The 23,507-nt window shown below is 37.2% G+C and overlaps 2 protein-coding genes across 4 annotated transcripts in view; one reads left to right on the top strand and one right to left on the bottom strand.

Moving 5' to 3' along the window:
• LOC109070543 (vascular cell adhesion protein 1-like) overlaps window positions 1–9,999 on the bottom strand; it is a 34,383-nt gene extending 24,384 nt beyond the window's left edge. The window contains exons 1-4 of the mRNA XM_042720034.1: window positions 9,816–9,999; window positions 2,031–2,297; window positions 1,596–1,925; window positions 1,072–1,314 (exon numbers count right to left, since the gene is read on the bottom strand). Coding sequence (XP_042575968.1) covers window positions 1,072–1,314; window positions 1,596–1,925; window positions 2,031–2,297; window positions 9,816–9,879 — 904 coding nt within the window. The 5' untranslated portion in view covers window positions 9,880–9,999. The remainder of the gene's footprint in view (window positions 1–1,071; window positions 1,315–1,595; window positions 1,926–2,030; window positions 2,298–9,815) is intronic.
• Window positions 10,000–11,528: 1,529 nt separating this feature from the next.
• Window positions 11,529–23,507, top strand: part of LOC109068749 (vascular cell adhesion protein 1-like) — a 43,971-nt gene continuing 31,992 nt past the window's right edge. The window contains exons 1-4 of one of the 3 annotated variants that reach the window (XM_042720026.1): window positions 11,529–11,647; window positions 11,739–11,822; window positions 19,763–19,947; window positions 22,925–23,027. The gene's annotated coding sequence lies outside the window, so the exon portion shown is untranslated. Of the gene's footprint in view, window positions 11,648–11,738; window positions 11,823–19,762; window positions 19,948–21,555; window positions 21,889–22,742; window positions 22,761–22,924; window positions 23,028–23,507 lie in introns of those variants that run through there. The other 2 variants (XM_042720028.1, XM_042720029.1) reach the window with 2 other exon arrangements.

Genomic DNA, 23,507 nt, shown 5'->3' with positions numbered 1-23,507 from the left:
TATGAGTGTGTATATATTCAGAATGATCAATATGCTTGAAACACACAATATAAGTATAGTGTCTTTATAAAGATAGAAGAGTCCAATAAAAGCCTAATAAGGATGCTACTCAACCATTTTTAGTTGATCAACCAGCTTGTCAGCTGGATCTTAGAGTAAATTGAAATAATACTGATCCATATGATTTCTCATCACAATCTGGTCCAACTGATCTGACTGCAGACAGTGAGGCTCAGCAGATGGATCCACAATTTGGGAAACATAACCAAAGCAGAGATATTGCTCTGACAGAGTTTCTTCACGGGGACTGTTCTGGCTTCGCTAAGAGTTCTTTACGTGCATTGGGCCTCTTCAAATCTTAATGGCCAATCCTGTTTTTTTTGTAGTAGGTCAAGTAGAGGAAGATGAAGATGACAAAGATGACCACCACTACAGCAACAATGACTAATATTATGGGTATGTAATTCTCTGTGACAAAAATAAAAACAAATATATGAGTAAATCAGCAATTTAGTGAATGAAATCCAAGCAAGCAAAACTAGGATTAGATTACTATCCTGCATCATGCATGCTAATCTAAATAAGCCTAGAAAAGCCCAGGCAAGACAACAGTGACACAAGCCATAACACTTAAATATAATAAGCCATAATGTGATCACAGGGACAGTAACACTGCAAGCAGAGCATTACAAGACCAACAAACCAAGCAGCTTCTTACAAAAATGTAAATACTTTGTGAAAGACCAAAGCACTAACTGCAAATGACGCTTTGTGTGGAAATCAGAAAGTGTGTAAATTGATTTAAGAAGGAAGAATGAAATTTGCATTAGTCAAAGACAAAAAGGTAAAAGACAAAAAGAATCAATCACATGCATTTGTGATTTTTAGAGGAAATTCAAATGACCTTACATAAAATATATCCTGACAACATACTAATAAATAGTTTTTTCATAGTAATTTGCATATTTAATATAACCGAAACATATATATTGTTTAATATCAGACTAACAAATACAAAACATACAATTGTGAAACAGCCACAATTGGAAAATGACACAAATGCATAGTTACCTTGTATGGACACTTTTACATGTCTGGTGGTACTGCCAACAGTATTTCTTGCAGTGCAGGACACATTCTCAGGTGTTGACTCTGTTATAGTAAGAGTTTCACTGTTCTTGTTGTCATTTGAACTGACGCTCCAGCTGATTGTTGGTTTTGGATTTCCCTCGGCTTCACAAACAAGCACTTCTGGATAGCCTCGAAGCACACGCACTACTGAGGGCAGTTTGGTCTCATTGATTTTTGGTTTATCTATAGGAAGGAGCCAAAACACACATGTACACTGCATCTTACATTTCTGTTAATCCATATTTGTTTTTTAACAAAACCACGCAAATTTAGATATCAAAACAACATAAATTTTAGATATTTACTGTAAAAAAAAAAAAAAGTCACATGCTGCATCTGATCCCTATTACTACACAACTTGACACACTGTGTCACTGCTACAACCACTAAAAGTCTTCTTAATTCAGATATGTTAACATACTCTAAAAAAAGATTAAGCATAGCAGCTAACAGATCTTACGTACAATATACAGCAATGCTGAGAGGTTTTGATGAATTTGTAGGATGAAGTTGAGGTCCTTCTGCTCCCAGATCCAGCTCTACTTCACACCAGTATTGAGCTCCATCATCAGCTCTGTCTGGACGGATCAGGAGTGTGACAGTTTCATTCTCTGGAGTCTCGATGGTGTCATTGAAGGTGGTATGATGCAGCAGAGTCTGTCCTTTGTACCATTTGACAGTGAGATACTTAACAGGAGCCACATTGTGAACGTCACACTGGAGCTGATACCGCTGTCTCTCCATCATTGGTCCTCTGTGATTCACAGTGCTGATGAACACACTGTCTGGAGTCTCTGTGGAGGAAGATTTACACACTCTGAAATCTGCTGTGATGAATGTACATTTATTAGATATTTCTGAGAATTAACAGAAAATATATCAGTAACAGAGAAACTCACTGTAAACGGTGACTGGGAGATCTACTTTACACTGTGCACTATGAATTGGATTTATGAAGCAGAATGGCTTTATGTCCCATTCTGTCAGTTCTGACACTCTCCATGTGATCAGATTCTGGTCTTTGGTCACGGGCACTACTCCCTCACTGGCTTCCCAACCCATCCCTTTATGCAGGACTGAAGTGTTACAGTTAACTGCAACAGAATCGCCGTATCTCACAACAACTCTCTGTGGGTCGAGCTGAAGAGGACATTTAGATTGTGCACCTGTTAAACACATTGAGAAGGATTTTTATTAAACGAAGCTCACAAATCTCACAGCTTTTCAAAAATCAGATCATATTCAATCTTTTTCACTGCATAATTTGATCATCTATATAAACTATTCATCCAGAGTATCTTCATTTCATAATGCTATTACTATCAGTCTTTTCAAAATATCTGTCTATCATTTAATCCATTAAAATGGTTAATCAATGGATCATTTGGTGCATCCATACATTTATATTTATCAGTTCTAGAGTTTTGTATTTTATAGAATTGGGCCAAGGACATTTACCTTGTAGCGTCTGGACCAATCAGACCCATTTGTCATTTGATTTAACAAATCAGTTATTCATTAGATTAACACCCCCCCCCCATAAACATACTGGTTGCCAGGATGTCTGTGATCGACACAAGGCCCCTGGTTACCATGGCAGCCAAGGCCCCTCAGCCCGATCAAATAAACCTTTACGACCTAATGATATGTTGAGAGGTCTCCCTCTCACTACATTTTCCATAGGAAAGACACATAATGCTCAGCAAACTGGACTCTTCTCTAATTAATTTATAGGAAACCCTTTCTTTGAAGGAACACACATATACTTCAGGGCACTGTGTATGTTGTTACTGTTTTTGTATATTGTCTTTTATGTATTGTACATGTTTTATTCATGCTTATGATAGATCACTAGTTAATATAACCTCATCTATAAGATGTTTGGTATCTATGAGTTCGTATTTTCATGATCTAAATGAGAGTGTATATTATAAGTTAATACCTATGCAACACGTTAGTATTATAAAAATCTTGAAGATTCTTCTCTTGAACACCCGCTCAAGTTCCATTTGCAAATTGCCATGCTCTCAGACAAAGGGTCGTAAAACTCCCCAGTATTTCCAATCTCCCGCTTGGAATTTCAGTGTTTCTTATTGGACAAGCTCATCCTGAGAGGCGTGAATCTTCTGAGACCTTAAAGGCCTCACATCAGTGACCCGCCTTCAGTCTGCGGTTCTTTTTAGATTCAGGAATTCCAGGAGAAGATGTGAGCTAGAATTCTTCTAAGGACACCCTAAGCTTGTGCCAGGCCCTCGTGCCTTGACTTTCCATTCACCAAAGATCCTAGGATCTCAGCTGATGTATCTCTTAGCTCTTTTTCACTTTCCACTGGGAAGAAACTCCCAATCACCATCGAGTAACAACAAAAACCGAATTCATCACCCTTCAAAACCGGAAGAACGTGATCGCAACTCCAAAACCACCGAACCTCCAAACCATCAAGACTTTCATCCGAGACTTCATCCGGACGCTCGTTCCAGGCTAAGGCAATGCAAGTGTTGTACATTTAACTAAGCAAAACAGAGGTTTAGTATAAGCTATAGACCCCTTTATAAACGGCGCTGATGGTTTTACTCAGGTGGTTAACTGACTCTTTTCATAGTTTCATTCTCTGGTTTCCACGAAAGTATCATCCATCAAATCTCATCTACCCCTTTCCCCTGTATGAGTGATTATATGTATGTTTGTTTGTGTGTTTGTTTGTTAGACTAGTTTGCGTTAGTGTTTAGTTAATAAAACTCTTGTGCACAAATTAGATGAGTTTCTGATTCTGCCTTGCAAATTGGTGTCCCTTACGGTTTTGATCCTGGCTACATGCTCTGATGCATTAATACAGTATGAAAGTATTTTCTGTGGCCACAAAAATTTCCTACATTTTCCTAAAATTACACTAAATGTTCGCTGGATGAACAGATTAATTGATGGCAATTTAATTCTGCTACAGTTACTATTGGCAGCTCATATAAATAATTATTATTTGTAATTATTTATATACATTTCCATTTTGAGCTTAATTTACTACAACTTAATAGCTTGAGAAAAAAACTAAAGTTGGCACAACATAGGCTTTAAAAATGCAAAACTATTTAATATTGGACTTCACACAAGGTGTGAATGTTTCGAGCTAACAGGCTCTTTGTCAGACAACAACAACAACAAAAAAATGATTTCAATCATGCCTTTAAGTGATTAATCAAGAATCACATGACCTTGGAAGAAAAAAAAAGATCATGAAATGAAAATGGCAAAAGAAAAATACAAAATACTGTGAAAGTCAAATCCAAAACATACAACATTAATAACAATAGCAATAATAATACAATGAAGCCTGCAAAATCGAAATCATAACAACAACAACAGTTCCTCACAGTTAAATAGTAATGACTTTATGAATTTCTTTACTGATAAAATAGATAACATCAGAAAAACAATAACAAATGTAGATTCTACAGCGTCTAATACTTTAGGTTTATCTATCGCACCCAAAGATAAACTGCAGTGCTTTACAACTATAGGACAGGAAGAGCTAAATAAACTTATCACTGCATCTAAACCAACAACATGTTTATTAGAGCCTGTACCCACTAAATTACTGAAAGAGTTGTTACCTGTTGCAAGAAAAAACGCTTCTCAATATTATTAGCTCGTCGTTATCTTTAGGTCACGTCCCAAAACCATTCAAGCTGGCGGTTATTAAGCCTCTTATTAAGAAACCACAACTAGATCCCAGTGAAACTGGCAAATTACAGACCCATTTCAAATCTTCCATTTATGTCTAAAATTTTAGAAAAAAGTTGTGTCTGCTCAATTGTCCTCCTACCTGCAAAAAAATGATCTCTATGAAGAATTTCAGTCGGGTTTCAGGCCCCATCATAGCAACCATAGCACGGGGAAAGTCGTGGCCTAATGGTTAGAGAGTCGGACTCCCAATCGAAGGTTTGTGAGTTCGAGTCTCGGGCCGGCAGGAATTGTGGGTGGGGGGAGTGAATGTACAGCGCTCTCTCCACCCTCAATACCATGACTTAGGTGAGACCCTTGAGCAAGGCACTGAACCCCCAACTGCTCCCCGGGCGCCGCCGAAATATGGCTGCCCACTGCTCCGGGTGTGTGTTCACAGTGTGTGTGTGTGTTTTCACTGCTCTGTGTGTGTGCACTTCGGATGGGTTAAATGCAGAGCACAAATTCTGAGTATGGGTCACCATACTTGGCTGAATGTCACGGCTGAATGTCACGTCACATTCAATTTCAGAAACTGCACTTGTTAAAATTACAAATGACTTGCTTCTTGCATCAGATCAAGGCTGCATCTCATTGCTAGTTATACTTGATCTTAGTGCTGCGTTTGACACCATAGATCACGACATACTCATAGATAGATTACAAAACTATACAGGTATCCAAGGGCAGGCTTTAAGATGGTTTAGATCCTACCTGTCCGATCGCTACCACTTTGTTTATCTAAATGGGGAGTCATCTCATTTATCACCAGTAAAATATGGAGTGCCACAAGGATCTGTCCTAGGTCCTCTGCTATTTTCAATATACATGTTGCCCCTTGGTAATATCATTAGAAAATACGGGATTAGTTTCCACTGTTATGCTGAATGATACTCAACTATATATCTCAACAAGACCAGGTGAAACTTCTAAATTATCTAAGCTAACAGAATGTGTTAAAAATGTAAAAGATTGGATGACCAATAATTTTCTCCTATTAAATTCAGATAAGACAGAGATAATACTTACTGGACCAGAAAACATTACACAGAATCTCGTAGATTACAATTTGCAACTAGACGGATGTACTGTTACTTCCTCTACTGTAAAAAATCTGGGTGTTATATTAGACAGTAACTTGTCTTTTGAAAATCATATTTCCCATGTTACAAAAACAGGCATTCTTCCATCTTAGAAACATTGCCAAGCTACGAAACATGTTACCTGTTCCTGATGCAGAAAAGCTAGTTCATGCATTCATGACCACTAGACTGGACTATTGTAATGCACTGCTAGGTGGTTGTCCTGCATCCTCAATAAACAAGCTACAGGTAGTCCAAAATGCAGCTGGCTAGAGTCCTTACCAGGTCAAGAAAAATATGATCATATTACCCCAATACTACAGTCTCTGCACTGGCTACCTATTAAGTTCTGTATCAGTTACAAAATATTATTACTTACTTATAAGGCCCTTAATGGCTTAGCTCCTGCGTACCTAACTAGTCTTCTACCACGCTACAACCCATCAAGCTCCCTAAGGTCACAAAACGCTGGACTTTTGATAGTACCTAGGATAGCAAAGTCCACTAAAGGAGGTAGAGCTTTTTCGCATTTGGCTCCCAAACTCTGGAATAGCCTTCCTGATAATGTTCGGGGCTCAGACACACTCTCTCTGTTTAAATCTAGATTAAAAAACACACCTCTTTGGCCAAGCATTCAAATAATGCATCTCATAATTTTGGACTGCAGTTATATCTGATCAAATGTGCATTATTATTCTTTAGCTTGGGTTAAACTAATTAATTTTACTTGGCTGGAACAGCAGCTACGCTAATTATGTCTCTATTTGTTTCTCTGCTTTGCCACGGGATTTACATCCCGTGGTAACTAGGATTTACACAAGCTCCAGTATGGATCCAGAACACCTGAGAAGAGCCAGTCACCACTGCTCAGAGGACCTCAGATGATATTGATTTTTCTAAACATACAGAACTACCACATTTTGCTATAAGTTTGATTGCATAATTGCTGTTAATAGTGTTAATCGTCTGTTTGTTTACGTCTTTTTATTGATTTTTCTAAACATTTCTGCTATATGCACATGAACTGACAGTCACCACTGATAAGCTACTACTAAATATTGTAGAAACTTAATTTTCTGTAAAGTTGCTTACAAAAAATAAAAACCTAAAAAAACGCAAAAAAAATAAAATCTAAATTAAATCAACAAGTTTCAACAACAAAAAAGAAAATCTTAAAGAAACGTACAAACACTGAAATCTTAATTTAATCCCCAAGGGGCTACAGTGTAAATCCAAAAAGTGTCTCATATCAAAATAAATCATTACTCTTGCCCTCCACGCAGTTGATATATAAAATTGGGGCAAAAACAAAAGTGTTGCGTTTATAATTTTGTTCAGTGTATATATAAGAAAAAAATCAGCAGCTGCTAAATTCAAATCTGCGTTCACTGGCTGGCACAGAGTCAGAGACACATGTTTTTGAAGCACTGCGCATTATAACCAATCCCATACGATTATGTTGAGCTTATAAATTCAAGGACCAATCAGAGGCGTTCAGATGAGTCACCACTGAAACACGCTGTTTTCGCACCGCGCGCGCTGGCTGACTGAAATCTCTGGCTAATTCAATCAACATAATAATTTCACAGTGTAAACAGCTTTAGAGATTATTATGGAAGTTTTTGAGAGTGCTTGAACTCGCTGGACTGAAGTGATAATGTTCTTTGATAATGTAAATGTTCTTTGCTCTCTTTTCGTACAATGAAAGTGTTATAGGCTCATAAGTAACTTACAATGTTTTTATTAAATTCGCAGTAAATACAAAGTCAGTCGTATTAAAAATATTTTATGGTATGACACCCATATCTGGTTCTTAAGTAAAAAAGACAGATCAGATTTTTATGTAAAGTTAATAGATTACACTATTAGTCTACTTATTCTACTTTTCTACTTTTATAGCCAATTATAGATCAACTAACATAATCTATAAAGGTGCAAAATGCATCTACTCACACATATTTGAGAATCAAGATATTTCATGATATATTTTGGGAATATTTTGAATTAAAAAATAATAATAATAAAACCCCTGCTGAAAAACAAACAAACAATAGAAACCATTACAAAAAATGTGTAATGGTTTTACTGGTTATAATGGGACTTGTGGTTCTGCTGGAAACTGTAATGGACCCTGTTGGTCTCTACTGGTAATTGGTTGCCTTCTATTGATGACTTGTTAAAACCACTAAATCCTAATGGAATATGTCCCAAAACACACTACAGAAAACAATTTTCTGTGCTGGATTTATTTTTATTTTTATTTATTTAATTATTTTTTCAATGGGGACATAAGCCTATATCAGTTATGCAGTTTGTGGCTGCTGTGTGTCGTGACAAGCATGAGAGCCTTTAAGGTTAAGATGAATTTTTAAAATCGTGCCCCCCAAAAGCACCCACCCCCCCCCGTCACTGTGGTGAAGAACCGCCCCTGCTTATCATCACGAGTCATTAAAACGCTCTTTTCCTATCTCTCACTCCAGTTGTGTACCAACGTCATATTTGCAGTAGAGATGTTGACTTTCAACATCAAGCAGCAATTTTATCAGAAAGGCTGAGAGCAAGAGCATCCTAAATTAAAGAAAAGAAAACTTTGTTTTTCTCTTTAATTATTCCTTCCCTTTCTAGCTTGTACTTATTTGAACAATGCCTGAAACTTGGCATTACGAGCACTTCCTGTGACTGTTTGCCTCTTTAAGAAGAATCGCTTTGTATTCCCCACTTGTAGGATAAAAGTGTCTGCAAAATGACTAAAATGTAAACGTAAGAGCATACAAATATGGATCCAGTCTGCCATTTTATGAATTGCCTATATGTCACAACGTTAGTGTCAAAAAACCAAGACCATTGAAAATAAAGTGAACTGTTATTCAGTACTCTCTGGTAGCAAAGAGTATACAAGCTGAAACACTGGAATATTGTGGACAGTGACCCTACTCTTAAAAACATCTTGGAAAAACCACTGCGTGTGGTTTATTACAGAACACCTAACTTCTGGTTTGAGCGGATTTAACCCCTCCTTCACATTTTTTTAAATAAGGTGCCCTTTGGCAATTTTGGATGCAGCAACCTTTAACAATGCAATTTTACCTATTAAACTTTCAAACATCCTCATACTGCAAAAAAATAACAAATTAATTAATAAATTAATTAAATAATAATAATAATAATAATAATTATAATTAAAAATAATTAAAAATAAGAGATAGGACTACTATTTCTTGTAAAACTGCTAATGTGGTCTATACGTTGCACTGCCCCTGCAGTCTTGTGGGTAAAACTAGTAGACTTAAAAAAAAAATAAAAAACCTCAATTCGGAACATCGTTGAGCTTTCAGAAATCGATAACTTAAAAGTCTGGTGGCTCAGCAATTTGTGACTTTTTGACACTCAGTTTCTATGTAGCCTTGGAACAGAATTAGTCAAATGTCCATGGCATGGAAGCGACATGATATTTTTGAGATTTTGTATAAAGGCATCTAAGCTCTAAACATTCCCTTGTGTGAACAATATTAAACTGTTTTGCCTTTTTGGAGCCTATGGTGTGCCGACTATTATTATTATTATTATTATTAGTAGTATTATCATCTTTGTCGAGTACCCAATTTTAAACATTTTGACTTAGTTAAGCAACAGTTTTTGCTTATGGCTTGAGAAAAATGTTTTGTTTGCTGTATAAGCCTGTCTAGTGTCAGTATCATCACATGCAACAAAAAACAAACATGTCAACTGAACAGAAATGAATTTTGCACCCCAAATACTGGTCCTAAGATAAATAATAAAGTTAAAATCATTTAATCTCCAAATAAAGTAATAGCTAACATTTAGTATTATTTCAGATAAACAGATGTTTGCACTTCAGGCACTGAACAAATAAAACATACAAACCTGCGAGACTCACAAGCTGTGAAACTGCGAAGAGATAAACAAATCCAGTGAAATGTTGAAACATGTTCAACGTGTTCAAGGAAAAGCAATTGAACAAAAAATATTGCAAATAAGACCCAACTTTATGACTGTAACTCTAACTGTGTGGTCTGTGACTGAATAGCTGTATCTCGAGCCAGGGGAGGTCGTGGGGGGGGGGGCTTGTCAGTGCTTTTGGAAGGCCAAACAACGTAGTTTCGCTTTCACAACAAAACACACAGTGACTCACAGCTTGGCAGCGATGGAAACAGAGAGAATAAAAGGTACGCCTTCTTTCTTTGTGTGAACATTTGGGTGGAGTTATGCAAATCTTTCCACATAGTGATGTAGACATGTGGGGGTGTGTTAGAACGAGCCATTTTAGGGGTGTGTGGTTGACTCTTAACTTTTATAAAGAACATCTCTTTGGGTTTGATACTTTAGTCTTTGCAAATTTACAGATCTTCTTTATGCACCAAGAGCTTGTAACACTCCAAAGAGAAAGGAAAATTTTAAATTGCATCATATGACCCCTTTAAAAACTGCAAAAGAGAAATCAGTTTGGTCCTGATTGTGATACGATAGAAAGCAAGCGTATGATTTCAATCAGTGTGTATGTGTCGTGTCCTGGCCACACAACTGATCTCTTGAATGATTATATTATTGAATATGAATAGAAGTCCATTTATTTTAAGCAAATGCAAGCAGCTCTTAAAAATATTAACGCAAATACAGCCATTTTTTTTCTCTAGTGATTTGTATCTGCTGTCATTGTACGCTACTTTGCGTGTCTTAAAACATGCCAGTGACTATGGAATTATTTTTGTGTCAATTATTCAATCAAACATTCTGTGTTTGAAAGTATAATTAATTATTTTGTTATTAAAAAATAAAAGATTGCAAAAAAAAAAGTCTTCTTAAGACTCAAAAATAAATACATTTATAGATTTATACGCAGTGTGTATAAATCTTTTAAAATTTTAATTTTTCTTTGTGCACTTTAATACTTTTTCTCACGAAACCGCAAATGTTGCTCTTTTCTGCCGTCTTTTTTTGCGAGTTGAAAAGTTTTGCTTGCGAGTTAAGCTGTATGTCAGTGGGCGGTCTCTACCCACCAGGATGAAAGGCCTTTTCCTATTGGTCACTCTCGATTGAAGTCAAAGGTTGACCACGCCCACTCAGTTTCCCCAGCCACTGGCGCCGCAGTCTGACAGAGCGAGCGAGGTTGTACCATGACGAGCAACAGGTCTTGTACTGGCTAAGATAACTAATTTAACATCTTAAACTCAGTGACAAGTCAACTTAATTATTATCTCCTCTCATGCTCTCCCATCTAAATACGTAACCTTAGCTAAGCCCGTTGTAGATTTGATTAGCCAACAGTATAGCTAGCTGCCAGAGCCCCCAATAGTAAAGCGTCAGGACAATATTTTCAGAGATTACAGATTATTATAGCTCCAGTGAAGTAAGGTGAGTAACGCACATCAAATAACTAGCTCATTTGGCGGGTTATGATTCATAAATTATATAAATTATTCAGGACTTGTCAGCCAGTACCACTGTAGCCTTGCAGAGACTTTCCTTTGAAGACCTTTTAATGAAATAACTTCCACATTTCAATATGCCCCTGACTTCTAAGGGGTGTTTTTATTTGTGACTACTCCAAAGAGCCTAGAATTCTATCAGTAGAACATCACATTTTTCTTTTCTGTTTGCAGGAAGAAGATTTGGTGTTGATGGAGGAGGCAACATCTTCAAGGCAAAACCTTAGACCTGATGCAACACCATCCAATTTCTAAATCACCCTTTAGGAGGTACACAAGCAAAAGCTAAATTGAACATTGTCAATGATCAATTCCTATTTTACAAAATTTGTCCTGCATACATTTTTTTTTTAATGTGTAGGTACTTAAAGACCAGTGCCCAATATGCACAGGAACATTTCCAGTGTCAGAAGTAGACCTGCCATGCCAGCTTTTGTGGAGACAGGTAATGGTAATAATGACTTACATCACTTCATTAATTCACACCTTTATATATGTGTGTTTGTTTTTTTGTTTTTTTCAAGCTTGTCTCAATGGTTGTTTCCCATGATGTATGAGTATATTTTCAGCATTGTTTGACAGTTTCTTGGCAGTTTTTTGCTACTTTTGTGCCCTTGTTGTATACATATACTGGCATTCACACATGAGCATGCACAGGGCATGCACAGGTACTGTTTACTGTTCTTAATATTAAAAACCTGTTTATACACTGCAAGAAAAAAAATAAATTTTAAATGTTTCAAACAAATGTTGTAATATATATATAATATATATATATATATATATATATATATATATATATATATATATATATATATATATATATATATATATATATATGTATATTACAACATTTGTACAGATATATATATATATATTCAGATACAGATATATATATTCATATATATATATATATATATATATATATATATATATATATCTGTATCTAAAATAACGCATTCACATTCACAAAAATAAAAAATTTTTAAAAAAAACTTTTGAACTTAAGTTGAAACAGCAAATATTGTAAAGTCAGATGAACCTAAAGCAATTCAGCACTAGGCAAGATTTAACTTGAAGTGAGTTGAAATGACTTGTACTTTTAAGTTGATTTAACTTAAAATTTTAAGGCAGCCACAAAACTTAAGTTTTCAAGTTGAAACCGAGCGGCAACCTCCCGCTCTCTCTCGTGAAGCCAACAAGGAAGTGACTAAAACTGCAATTCATCGACTGGCCACTTGAGGCTGGCTGCAAAAGGGAGTCAGTCCCATAGACTCCCACATGTTAAAATGCCCAACTTTACAGCAGAAAAAAAACATGTTTACAGCCTGGTGCAAAAAATTATTTTGGTCTATATAGCTAATTTTGCTCTTCGTGACAACTGTGAGGGGGGTGATTTTTTTTTATTTTTTATAACTCATCCGTTTAAATTATATTAAGCCTTAAAGTTCTGCATAATTAAGGGCGTGGCCACTTGAGTGACAGGTGGATTGCCGCTGCTGACAATGCCGTTGCGCTAGGTGGGCGTGGCTTCAGCAACCATCTCCCGCCTTTTTGCTGTAATTGAAGTTATGAGGGCAAAAACATCCCTTTCTGAGTATTAGATTTTTATATTTATAAAATCTGATATAGTTAAGTAATGTACACAAGCAAGAGTGCAGTTTTCCGAATATCATCGCATGAGCATGATCGTGAATGTGATACTGATTTTATACAGTTCAACAACCAAGAAATTAATATAAGTGAGTTACATTTTGGACACAATATTGTCTGTTTTTGTTTCACCAACACAAATAGTTCCAAACAAAGCCAGAGAAGAACTGTTACACGTCTCAGAGAAACATGTTTTGTACTTGAATCTGTGTTTTTAAATGAATCACTCAGTAAGACACCAAAACCAGACACGGTTCCAGCACAAAAACACATTCAGCAAAATATGGCAAAAATCCCCCAAAATAATGTCGCAATTACAAACCGGATTCCAAAAAAGTTGGGACACTGTGCAGATTGTGAATAAAAACAGAACGCAATGTGGAAGTTTCAAATTTCAATATTTTATTCAGAATACAACATAGATGACATATCAAATGTTTAAACTGAGAAAATTTATAATTTTTAGGGAAAAATAAGTTGATTTTAAATTTCATGGCACCAACACATCTCAAAAAAGTTGGGACAAGGCCATGTTTACCATTGTGTGGCATCCCCTCTTCTTTTTATAACAGTCTGCAAACGTCTGGGGACTAAGGAGACAAGTTGCTTAAGTTTAGGAATAGGAATGTTGTCCCATTCTTGTCTAATACAGGCTTCTAGTTGCTCAACTGTCTTAAGTCTTCTTTGTCGCTTCTTCCTCTTTATGATGCGCCAAATGTTTTCTATGGTGAAAGATCTGGACTGCAGGCTGGCCATTTCAGTACCCGGACCCTTCTTCTACACAGCCATGATGTTGTAATTGATGCAGTATGTGGTCTGGCATTGTCATGTTGGAAAATGCAAGGTCTTCCCTGAAAGAGACAACGTCCGGATGGGAGCATATGTTGTTCTAGAACTTGGATATAACTTTCAGCACTGATGGTGTCTTTCCAGATATGTAAGCTGCCCATGCCACATGCACTCATGCAACCCCATACCATCAGAGATGCAGGCTTTTGGACTGAGCGCTGATAACAACTTGGGTTGTCCTTGTCCTCTTTAGTCCAGATGACATGGAGTCCCAGTTTTCCAAAAAGAACTTCAAATTTTGGATTCGTCTGACCACAGAACCAGTTTCCACTTCGCCACAGTCCATTTTAAATGAGCCTTGGCCCAGAGAAAACGCCTGCGCTTCTGGATCATGTTTAGATATGGCTTCTTTTTTGAACTATAGAGTTTTAGCTGGCAACGGCGAATGGCACGGTGGATTGTGTTCACCGACAATGTTTTCTGGAAGTATTCCTCTGAGCCCATGTTGTGATTTCCATTGCAGTAGTATTCCTGTATGTGATGCAGTGGCGTCTAAGGGCCCGAAGATCACGGGCATCCAGTATGGTTTTCCGGCCTTGACCCTTACGCACAGAGATTGTTCCAGATTCTCTGAATCTTTGGATGATATTACGCACTGTAGATGATGATAACTTCAAACTCTTTGCAATTTTTTCTCTGAAAAACTCCTTTCTGATATTGCTCCACTATTTTTCGCCGCAGCATTGGGGGAATTGGTGATCCTCTGCCCATCTTGACTTCTGAGAGACACTGCCACTCTGAGAGGCTCTTTTTTTATACCCAATCATGTTGCCAATTGACCTAATAAGTTGCAAATTGGTCCTCCAGCTGTTCCTTATATGTACATTTAACTTTTCCGGCCTCTTATTGCTACCTGTCCCAACTTTTTTGGAATGTGTTGCTCTCATGAAATCCAAAATGAGCCAATATTTGGCATGACATTTCAAAATGTCTCACTTTCAACATTTGATATGTTATCTATATTCTATTGTGAATAAAATAAAAAGTTTATGAGATTTGTAAATTATTCCATTCCTTTTTTTACTCACAATTTGTACAGTGTCCTCACTTTTTTGGGTTTGTATTATTATTATTATTATTATTGCCTAATATCTGACCAAAAAGTGACAGGGAGAGAGAGAGAAAGAAAGAAAGAAAGAAAGAAAGAAAGAAAGAAAGAAAGAAAGAAAGAAAGAAAGAAAATAAGACATTTTGTCAAGAGTGACGATTAACCTATTAATTGGCCTATAATATATAGCTCAAATTCTATGCATATTACAGTGCATAATAAACACCAAAATGAGATGTTTTTTGTCTGGCAAAGTATTTTCAAGACTATACTCTTTATTTTCATTTTTGTGATATGGATCTAAGGGTCTGAAATAAAGAAATAATAATAATATAAAAGGTGTGAATGAATAAAGTGATTAAATATTAAAACAAAACATTTCCAAACTGCCATCTCACTCTTATGGTCATTCTGACACAATGAAAATGCTGTCAATTCATGCTTATGGGCTTTTATTTTGAAGTGTATCACCACAGGTGGGATTTGGAAATGGAAATGGGTGTAGTCGCAAATCTGTTTTGCATCTACTGGATACAGGTTTTTACTAGTAAGAATACAATTGTAGAGCTCTGTAACTAGATTTCTTACTAGTAATAATTTAATTAGAGAGCTCTGTGATTGCATTTTGACTAGTAAGAACGGAATTAGAGAGCTCTCTAATAATTATTTACAAGTAAGAATACTAGTACAAATTGCATTAAAGAGATCTCTAATTAATTTGTTACTAGTAAGAATGTTCTGTAATTGTAATTCTTTACTAGTAAGAATTGAATTGTAGAGCTGTCTAATTCAATTGTTACTAGTAAAAATTGCATCTAAGAACTGAATTAGAGAGCTCTATAATCATAATTGTTACTAGTAAATACTGAATTAAGCACCCCAATAATAATAATAACAACTAAAAAAAAATTCAGAGAGCTCTCTAATTGAATTGTTACTAGTAAGAATCTCACTAGTAAGAGAGCTCTCTAATTGAATTGTTACTAGTAAGAATGCAATTACATACAGCAACGCTCAGAACAATATAACAAAAAAGTATTTATCAAATAAAACAGAACTATAAATCTCTCTAATTGGAATTCTTACTAGTAAGAATTCAGTTGTAGAGCTCTGTCATTAACACTGAATGGAAGTCAATGGAGACATATGACTAGTAAAAATTCATTTGTAGAGCTCTCTAATTGGAATTGTTACTATTAAAAAATTAATTAGAGAGCTCTATAATAATAATAATAATAATAATTGCAGAGCTCTCTAATCAGTTGTTACTAGAAAGAATTGAATTATAGAGCTCTCTAACTGAATTCTTACTAGTAAAAATGCAATTATGACGAGTAATGCTGTAATGAAAATTTAAGCTAAAACGGCTTGCCATACACCTTGCTAGTACCAGGTTGGACCTCTTTTGCCTTCAGAACTGCCTTAATTCTTTCTCAGAGATTTTGGTTCATATTGCCATGATGCATCACGCAGTTGCTGCAGATTTGTCTGCTGCACATCCATGATTTTACACCACCACCAGCCTGAACCAGGCTGGAGCGAATCTCCCGTTGCAGCACATCCCAAAGCTGCTCTATTGGATTGAGATTTGGTGACTGTGGAGGCCATTTGAGTAAAGTGAACTCATTGTCATGATCAAGAAACCAGTCTGAGATGATTTGAGCTTTGTGACATGGTGCATTATCCTGCTGGAAGTAGCCATCAGAAGATGGGTACACTGTAGTCATAAAGGGATGGACACGGTCAGCAACAATACTCAGGTAGGCTGTGGCCTTTAAACGATGCTCAATTGGTACTAAGAGGCCTAAACTGTGCCAAGAAAATATCCCCCACACCATTACACCACCACCAGCCTGAACCAGGCTGGATGGATACATGCTTGTTATGTGGTGACTGCTGTGGTGTAGTGTTATATGCATTTATGATGTAATTGCATATTGACTCCACTAGAGGGTTGACTGCAGGGGGTTACCGGGTCAGAAGAGGAGCTGCTTGTGTTCTGTAATAAATATGTGGTTCTGAGTTATAACTCTCCGTGTACGTAGTCTATCGGATACACTAAAATAGAAGAAACACTACATGGTGTCAGAAGAGTTGTTTCACGAACTCGAACCTGCATTTGACAGCACTGAGACTTGATGAAGAAAGTGAGCTCATCCTGACTGAAGTGAGTCTGCCATAGTAAAAAAAAAAAAAAAAAAAAAACCTTGGATCAGTTCAGATTACCAGCTCCATTAGTCCTGTTAGGGAATACAGGTGAAAACTGGAGAAGATGGATACAGTGGTTCAACATTTATATGACTGCTACAGGTTCTGGTTCAAAAAGTTAAAAGGTAAAAATCTCCATTCTCCTTCATGCTTTAAGAGAGGAAACCTTAGAAGTATATAACTCACTGTCTATTGAGCCAGATGGGGAGAATGAAACAATACAAGATACAGTAACTGCATTGGAAAAGTATTGCTTACCGAGAAAAAATGTTGTTTTCGAAAGGCTCCAGTTCTGGGCCTACCCCATGCCTGATTCGATTATCATCGATATGTCACAGAACTAAAACAAAAGAGTAAGGACTGCGAATTAGGCTCAACAGAATCTGACATAAGAGACAAGATTGTGTTCAGTATCAGTGATCAGCGTTTAAAGCAGAGGCTCTTAAGAGAAACAAACCTGACCCTTGAAAAAACAGTGGACATTTGTAGAGCAGCAGTGGCAGCTAAAACACAGATTCAAGAAATGGGAGAGCAGAATAAAACTGTTCATGCCATTAAAAAAAGACAAAAGATGCAAAACAGAACAAGAGATATGAAAGAACATAATTTCAACAGCTCAAAGCAGATTCATTCATCTGCAAAAAGTGTGGAAAATCTCACCTTCCACGACAGTGTCCAGCCTTTGGCGCAACGTCATGCCTGTGGAAAACGTAATCAGTGTGCATGTCTGAACAAAAAGACACAAAGCCTAAACGCAATATAAATGTCACTGTTGATTCATTATTCATCAGGTCAGTTGAACTAAAAGAGACCCGCAGCTATGTACAGAACGCATGGTACATGGATGTAGACATTGGAAATGTGACAGTGAAGTTCAAATTGGACGCTGTTGCTGAAGCCAATATTATATAGAGCAAAATCAAGTAATCTCTGCACGAAACAGCGTTGTTGCAGCTGACTTCGACTGTGCTGGTGGCATATGGTGGAACTAAATTAAAGCCAGAAGGTGTGGCCAACCTTCAGTGTGTCACACCCAAAGTGCAAGTTTGCTTACCCTTTTACATCACCAGACACTCCTCCGTTCCAATACTTGGTAAGGAAGCATGTGAACGGATGCAACTGCTAAAAAGAGTTGAGACTGTTGTAATCAAGCACTCTACCTCCAAAGAGGAGCCGATAGCACAACATCCAACAGTATTTGAAGGGCTTGGTCAGTTTTTCCGGGTGAACATCATATTCATGTCGATCCGAAAGCAATCCTGGTCATACATGGCTGCAGAAAAATCCCCTTAGCAGTGCTGGGCAACCTGAAGAACACACTGGATCAGCTGTTGCAAGCAGACATTATAGTGCCAGTCACCCAGCCCACTCCTTGGGTCAACAGCCTTGTTGTCACTGAAAAAAAGAATGGGTCATTACGAGTACACTGTCAGAAAAAAAGGGTACGGTTGGAGTCCGTTTGTGAACACTTAGGGTACAAATGGTGAAGTTGTACCCTTAATGGGTCATAGTTACACCTTAGGGTACTTAAATGTGCAATTTAGGGGTAAAAAAAAGGTACAAATATTTTTCAACTGTCAGAGGGTCCATGTTTGGACTATGTAATCTCCAAACAAAGGTACAATCACTTGTGTGACAAAAGGAGTATGCCAAAGTATATGAAACGTTCACCCAAAATAGATTAAACAGTAAGATATTCAGATTCATGAGATGTTGGTTATTAGATGCGGAACATAACCAAATAAGAGCCCACATCTTTACTGATTAGTTCTGAACAGTACACAAACACATGACATTTAATTGATTATTCAGAGCATCAACATAATAAATTTTAAACATAAAGCAAATGTTTTAAAGTAGGCCTGCATTTTAATTGTAAATTTAAACCAATATAAGAGCTGTTTTAAGTTTTGCTTTTAATTTAGAGTTAAACAAATATGATCAAAGTTCAAGTATGCATTTTCGCAGCCAGCCTTCTTTAAATCTGTGTGGTCCAATGGGATTGTAGCCCGCACAGTGCATTTTCGGTGTGCAAAGTTGGGCCTAACGTTATGTTACCTGACCCGTCAGGGATGCGAGCGAACACTTCTCCTAGTCAGTCTGAAATTATATGCACTGAACAAAATTAAACACTTTTGTTTTTGCCCCCATTTTTGAGCTGAACTCAAAGATCTAAGACTTCTATGTACACAAAAGGCCTATTTCTCTCAAAAATGGTTCACAAATCTGTCTAAATCTGTGTTAGTGAGCACTTCTCATTTGCCGAGCTAATCCATCCACCTCACATGTGTGGCATACCAAGATGCTGATTAGACTGATTAGACAGCATGATTATTGCACCAAAACTGGTAAAAACTTGTGAAATAAGTTTCTAGTCTTTGAGCTGCTAATTTAAATAATATTGCTTCTATTTCTCTGTTAGTGTACATATTAGTACCTTTTAGCTTTTGTACCAGTGAGTTTTGTACCGTTTTCTAAGAGTGTATAGGTACAGAGTTATTGTATATTTTTCTAAATTGAAGCATTGTTTTTTTTATACTGATGAATGTCCATTAAAAAATACATTGATTTTATTGTTGCTGTTAAAACCTCTAGCTCACAGTGATCGTTCTTTTTTTTTCTTTCAGAAAATGAGGTGGATGGGGAAACAGTAGAGTGTGGTCTCACAGAGAACATGATCTCATTTATTTCAAGGCTCCTTTAAAAAACAGGCCAAGTTTAACAAATTTGTACACAAGATAAAGGAGGTGGTAACAATAACACTAGAACCAGTGGCAGCAGAATCCTATCAACAAACTTCGACTACAGAAATGTAAGTATAACATTGAGTATTGTGTATTATGTTTGTCCTATATTTAGTGGTTGACCGATATAGAATTTTTTTTATGCCTGATGCCGATATCTTAGAAAGCAGGGTGGCCCAGCAGCACACACAAAGAAACTCAGTTTACATGATGTGTTAAACATCAAAATGTGGTGTTTTTATATTTATAATATATGATGCAGTTAAAGGGTTAGTTCAGCCAAAAATGAAAATTATGTCATTAATGACTTACCCTCATGTCGTTCCAAACCCATAAGACCTCCGTTCATCTTCGGAATACAGTTTAAAATATTTTAGATTTAGTCCGAGAGCTTTCTGTCCCTCCATTAAAAATGTATGTACGGTATACTGTCCATGTCCAGAAAGGTAATAAAAACATCATCAAAGTAGTCCATGTGACATCAGAGGATCTGATGTAATCGAAAATACATTTTGCTCCAAAAATAACAAAAATTATGACTTTATTCATCATTTTCTTCTCTTCCGGGTCTGTTGTGAGCGCGTTCACAACACTGCAGTGACCCCGCTGACATACGACGCTGCTGACGTGTTTTCTTTGTTATTGGGCGCACCAGAGAACACGTCAGCAGCGTCGTACATCAACAGTCACAGCAGTCGCGTGACTGTTGGACCAACACCAACGGATGACACTGCACCCTAAATCATCACAGACTGTGGAAACTTAACACTGGACTAGCTTCTCCACCCTTCCTCCAGACTCTAGGACCTTGTTTTCCAAATGAAATACAAAACTTGCTCTCATCTGAAAAGAGGACTTTGGACCACTGGGCAACAGTCCAGTTCTTCTTCATCTTAGCCCAGGTAAGACGCCTCTGACGTTGTCTGTGGTTCAGGAATGGCTTAACAAGAGGAATACGACAACTGTAGCCAAATTCCTCGACACGTCTGTGTGTGGTGGCTCTTGATGCCTTGACCCCAGCCTCAGTCCTTGTGAAGTTCATTCAAATTCTTGAATAGATTTTGCTTGACAATCCTCATAAGGCTGTGGTTCTCTCGGTTGGTTGTGCATCTTTTTCTTCCACACTTTTTCCTTCCACTCAACTTTCTGTTAACATGCTTGGATTCAGCACTCTGTGAACAGCCAGCTTCTTTGGCAATGAATGTTTGTGGCTTACCCTCCTTGTGAAGGGTGTCAATGATTGTCTTCTGGACAACTGTCAGATCAGCAGTCTTCCCCATGATTGTCGTGACATTTTCCTCGAGACATTGAAAGTGAAAGTCGTGACATTTGCCAAGTATGGTAACCCATACTCGGAATTGGTGCTCTGCATTTAAACCTGTTCATTCACTCCCTTCCACCTACAACTCCTGCCAGCACCGAGACTCGAACCTGCTACCTTCATGTTACACGTCCAACTCTCTAACCATTAGGCCACAGCTGCCTCATAAAAAGGTGACCCATACTCAGAATTGGTGCTCTGCATTTAACCCATCCAAGTGCGCACACACAGCAGTGAGAAGTGAACACACCGTGAGCAGTGAACACACACCCGGAGCAGTGGGCAACCTTTTATGCTGCGGTGCCCAGTGAGCAGTTGGGGGCCTTGCTCAAGGGCACCTCAGTCATGGTATTGCCGGCCCGAGACTCGAACCCACGACCTAAGGATTAGCTAGGCCACGACTTCCCCATAAAGTGAACCTTTAGTGAACCAAACTGAGAGACCATTTTGAAGGCTTGGGAAACCTTTGCAATGGACTCTGTGCATGGTCACTTCCATGATTTTCCTCAGGGTGCATATTTAAATCTAGTGCTGTGCCGGAAGCCATCGCTCTTTCCGTAGAGCTTTCAAAATGACAAGAGGAGAAGATGATTTTTCATTTTACAAGAACTTCCCCGGATTACTGTAAATGAATTTCATCGCACGGAGAATGGCATCAAACGTTTCAAGTTACATCAACAACTTTAGGGTAAGTATTGTTCTATCGTCTTCTAGCAAATCTAGCTAATAAGGCTGTATAACGCTGCTGCACCGATTTGTTCAGCACTAAAATAGCAGGGCTAAGTTAGAGTTTAGTTTTGAAATCCGTACACCTCAGCTTTTTAAAACTCCTAAGAGATAGTAGAAATAACAGCAGGGCTCCCGGTAATCCACATTTATTTGCATCGGTGGCTCTGATAGGTGTTTGCTGTGACAGGAACTTCTTCACTTGATATGAAGTATTTTAAATACTGTTGACATTTTTAGATTGCCATGTATCGTAATAAACCTTAAAGGCCCGTTCACACCATAACTATAAAGATAACGATCAAGATATAGTTTTAAAAATCATTCTCAGTATTAAAAAAAACAGCAGAGTCCACACCACAGCTATAATGATAAATGCACAGAGAAACGATATCGTTGGAATCACTTTCAAAACATTTTTTTTCCCAGCTGATGAACAATTAAAAACATCGATCAGAATCCTGCTATAACGAGCTCGAGAATTTAAAGCAGAGGAGAGCATGCACTTAGAATAAACAGATTATATCATTCGCTGGTGTGGACGTTAATATCGTTATCTTAATAGTTATCATTCTTTGTGTGAACGGGGCTTTAGTCTGACAGTTTCTGGCGGTTATTGTTATATTTTCAATTTTTTATTATCTGTAACCTGAAACTTGTTAATATTTATTGTTAATATTTAATATAGCAGTTTTCCAGGGATCCCTAACAGAAACATGATGACGCTATTCACCAAAAAGCAAACATGATCAGAAGCAAACAAGATCAGAAATGGTTAAGAGGGATAGGCACATCCTTGGAAATACTACTGATCTCTTTACAGTCTATTGGCATGTTTGTAACATTATATTAACTACAATACATAATTTATTTCAAACACACATTCATTTACAATGTAACAATTTAAAATGCAACTGAAAGTAATTCAAAATGTATCTGAAATCAATTAAATATGTAACCCAATGTAATTATCTTCACTCCCATCCATACTGTTGCAGCACTGTAGCAGACAGCACACTATTCAGAACTGAGAATCAGTGCATTTCCTCCTGTACAGAGCTGCACTGAATGAAGCAGAGCTGCCACAAACCAAGAACTATGGTAAGTAAGAGAATTATTAACATGCCCCATTGGTATGCCTAGAGAGTTAAGCCAGGTCCTGTCAGTGGGATGGTGGTCCTTTTTGCAAGAGAGGAAACTTGCTGAGTGGTTAAGGTAGGAGTAGAGTGTCTAATATTGTTGCATAATCTTTTCATATCTTGCTTTATTCATAATGTATAACATGCCTATTTGATTAGCCTTATATTTGATATTTATGACCATTTTCCAGCCCCAAGCAGTTTTCAGTGTACAGAGTGCAACACAGAACAAAAGTGGCATCATAAAATTAATAAATAAAATCAATATAATGACAATAGGCCACTCAATAGCAATGATGAAACTAATGAATAAATCAGAAGCAGAACTCACAAAGTGGTGCATCAACAAACCCCCAAACTGAGAAGAGAAAAAAGAAAAAACAAGTTTGTGCTGCTGTGTAAAGTAGGCTATTGATAAAAACTGTTATAAAAGTATTCTTCT

Source organism: Cyprinus carpio, chromosome B3, assembly GCF_018340385.1.
Source record: "Cyprinus carpio isolate SPL01 chromosome B3, ASM1834038v1, whole genome shotgun sequence".
NCBI lineage: Eukaryota > Metazoa > Chordata > Actinopteri > Cypriniformes > Cyprinidae > Cyprinus > Cyprinus carpio.
The sequence above is the reverse complement of the archived record's forward strand: the minus strand, read 5'-3'. Positions and strand labels throughout refer to the sequence as shown.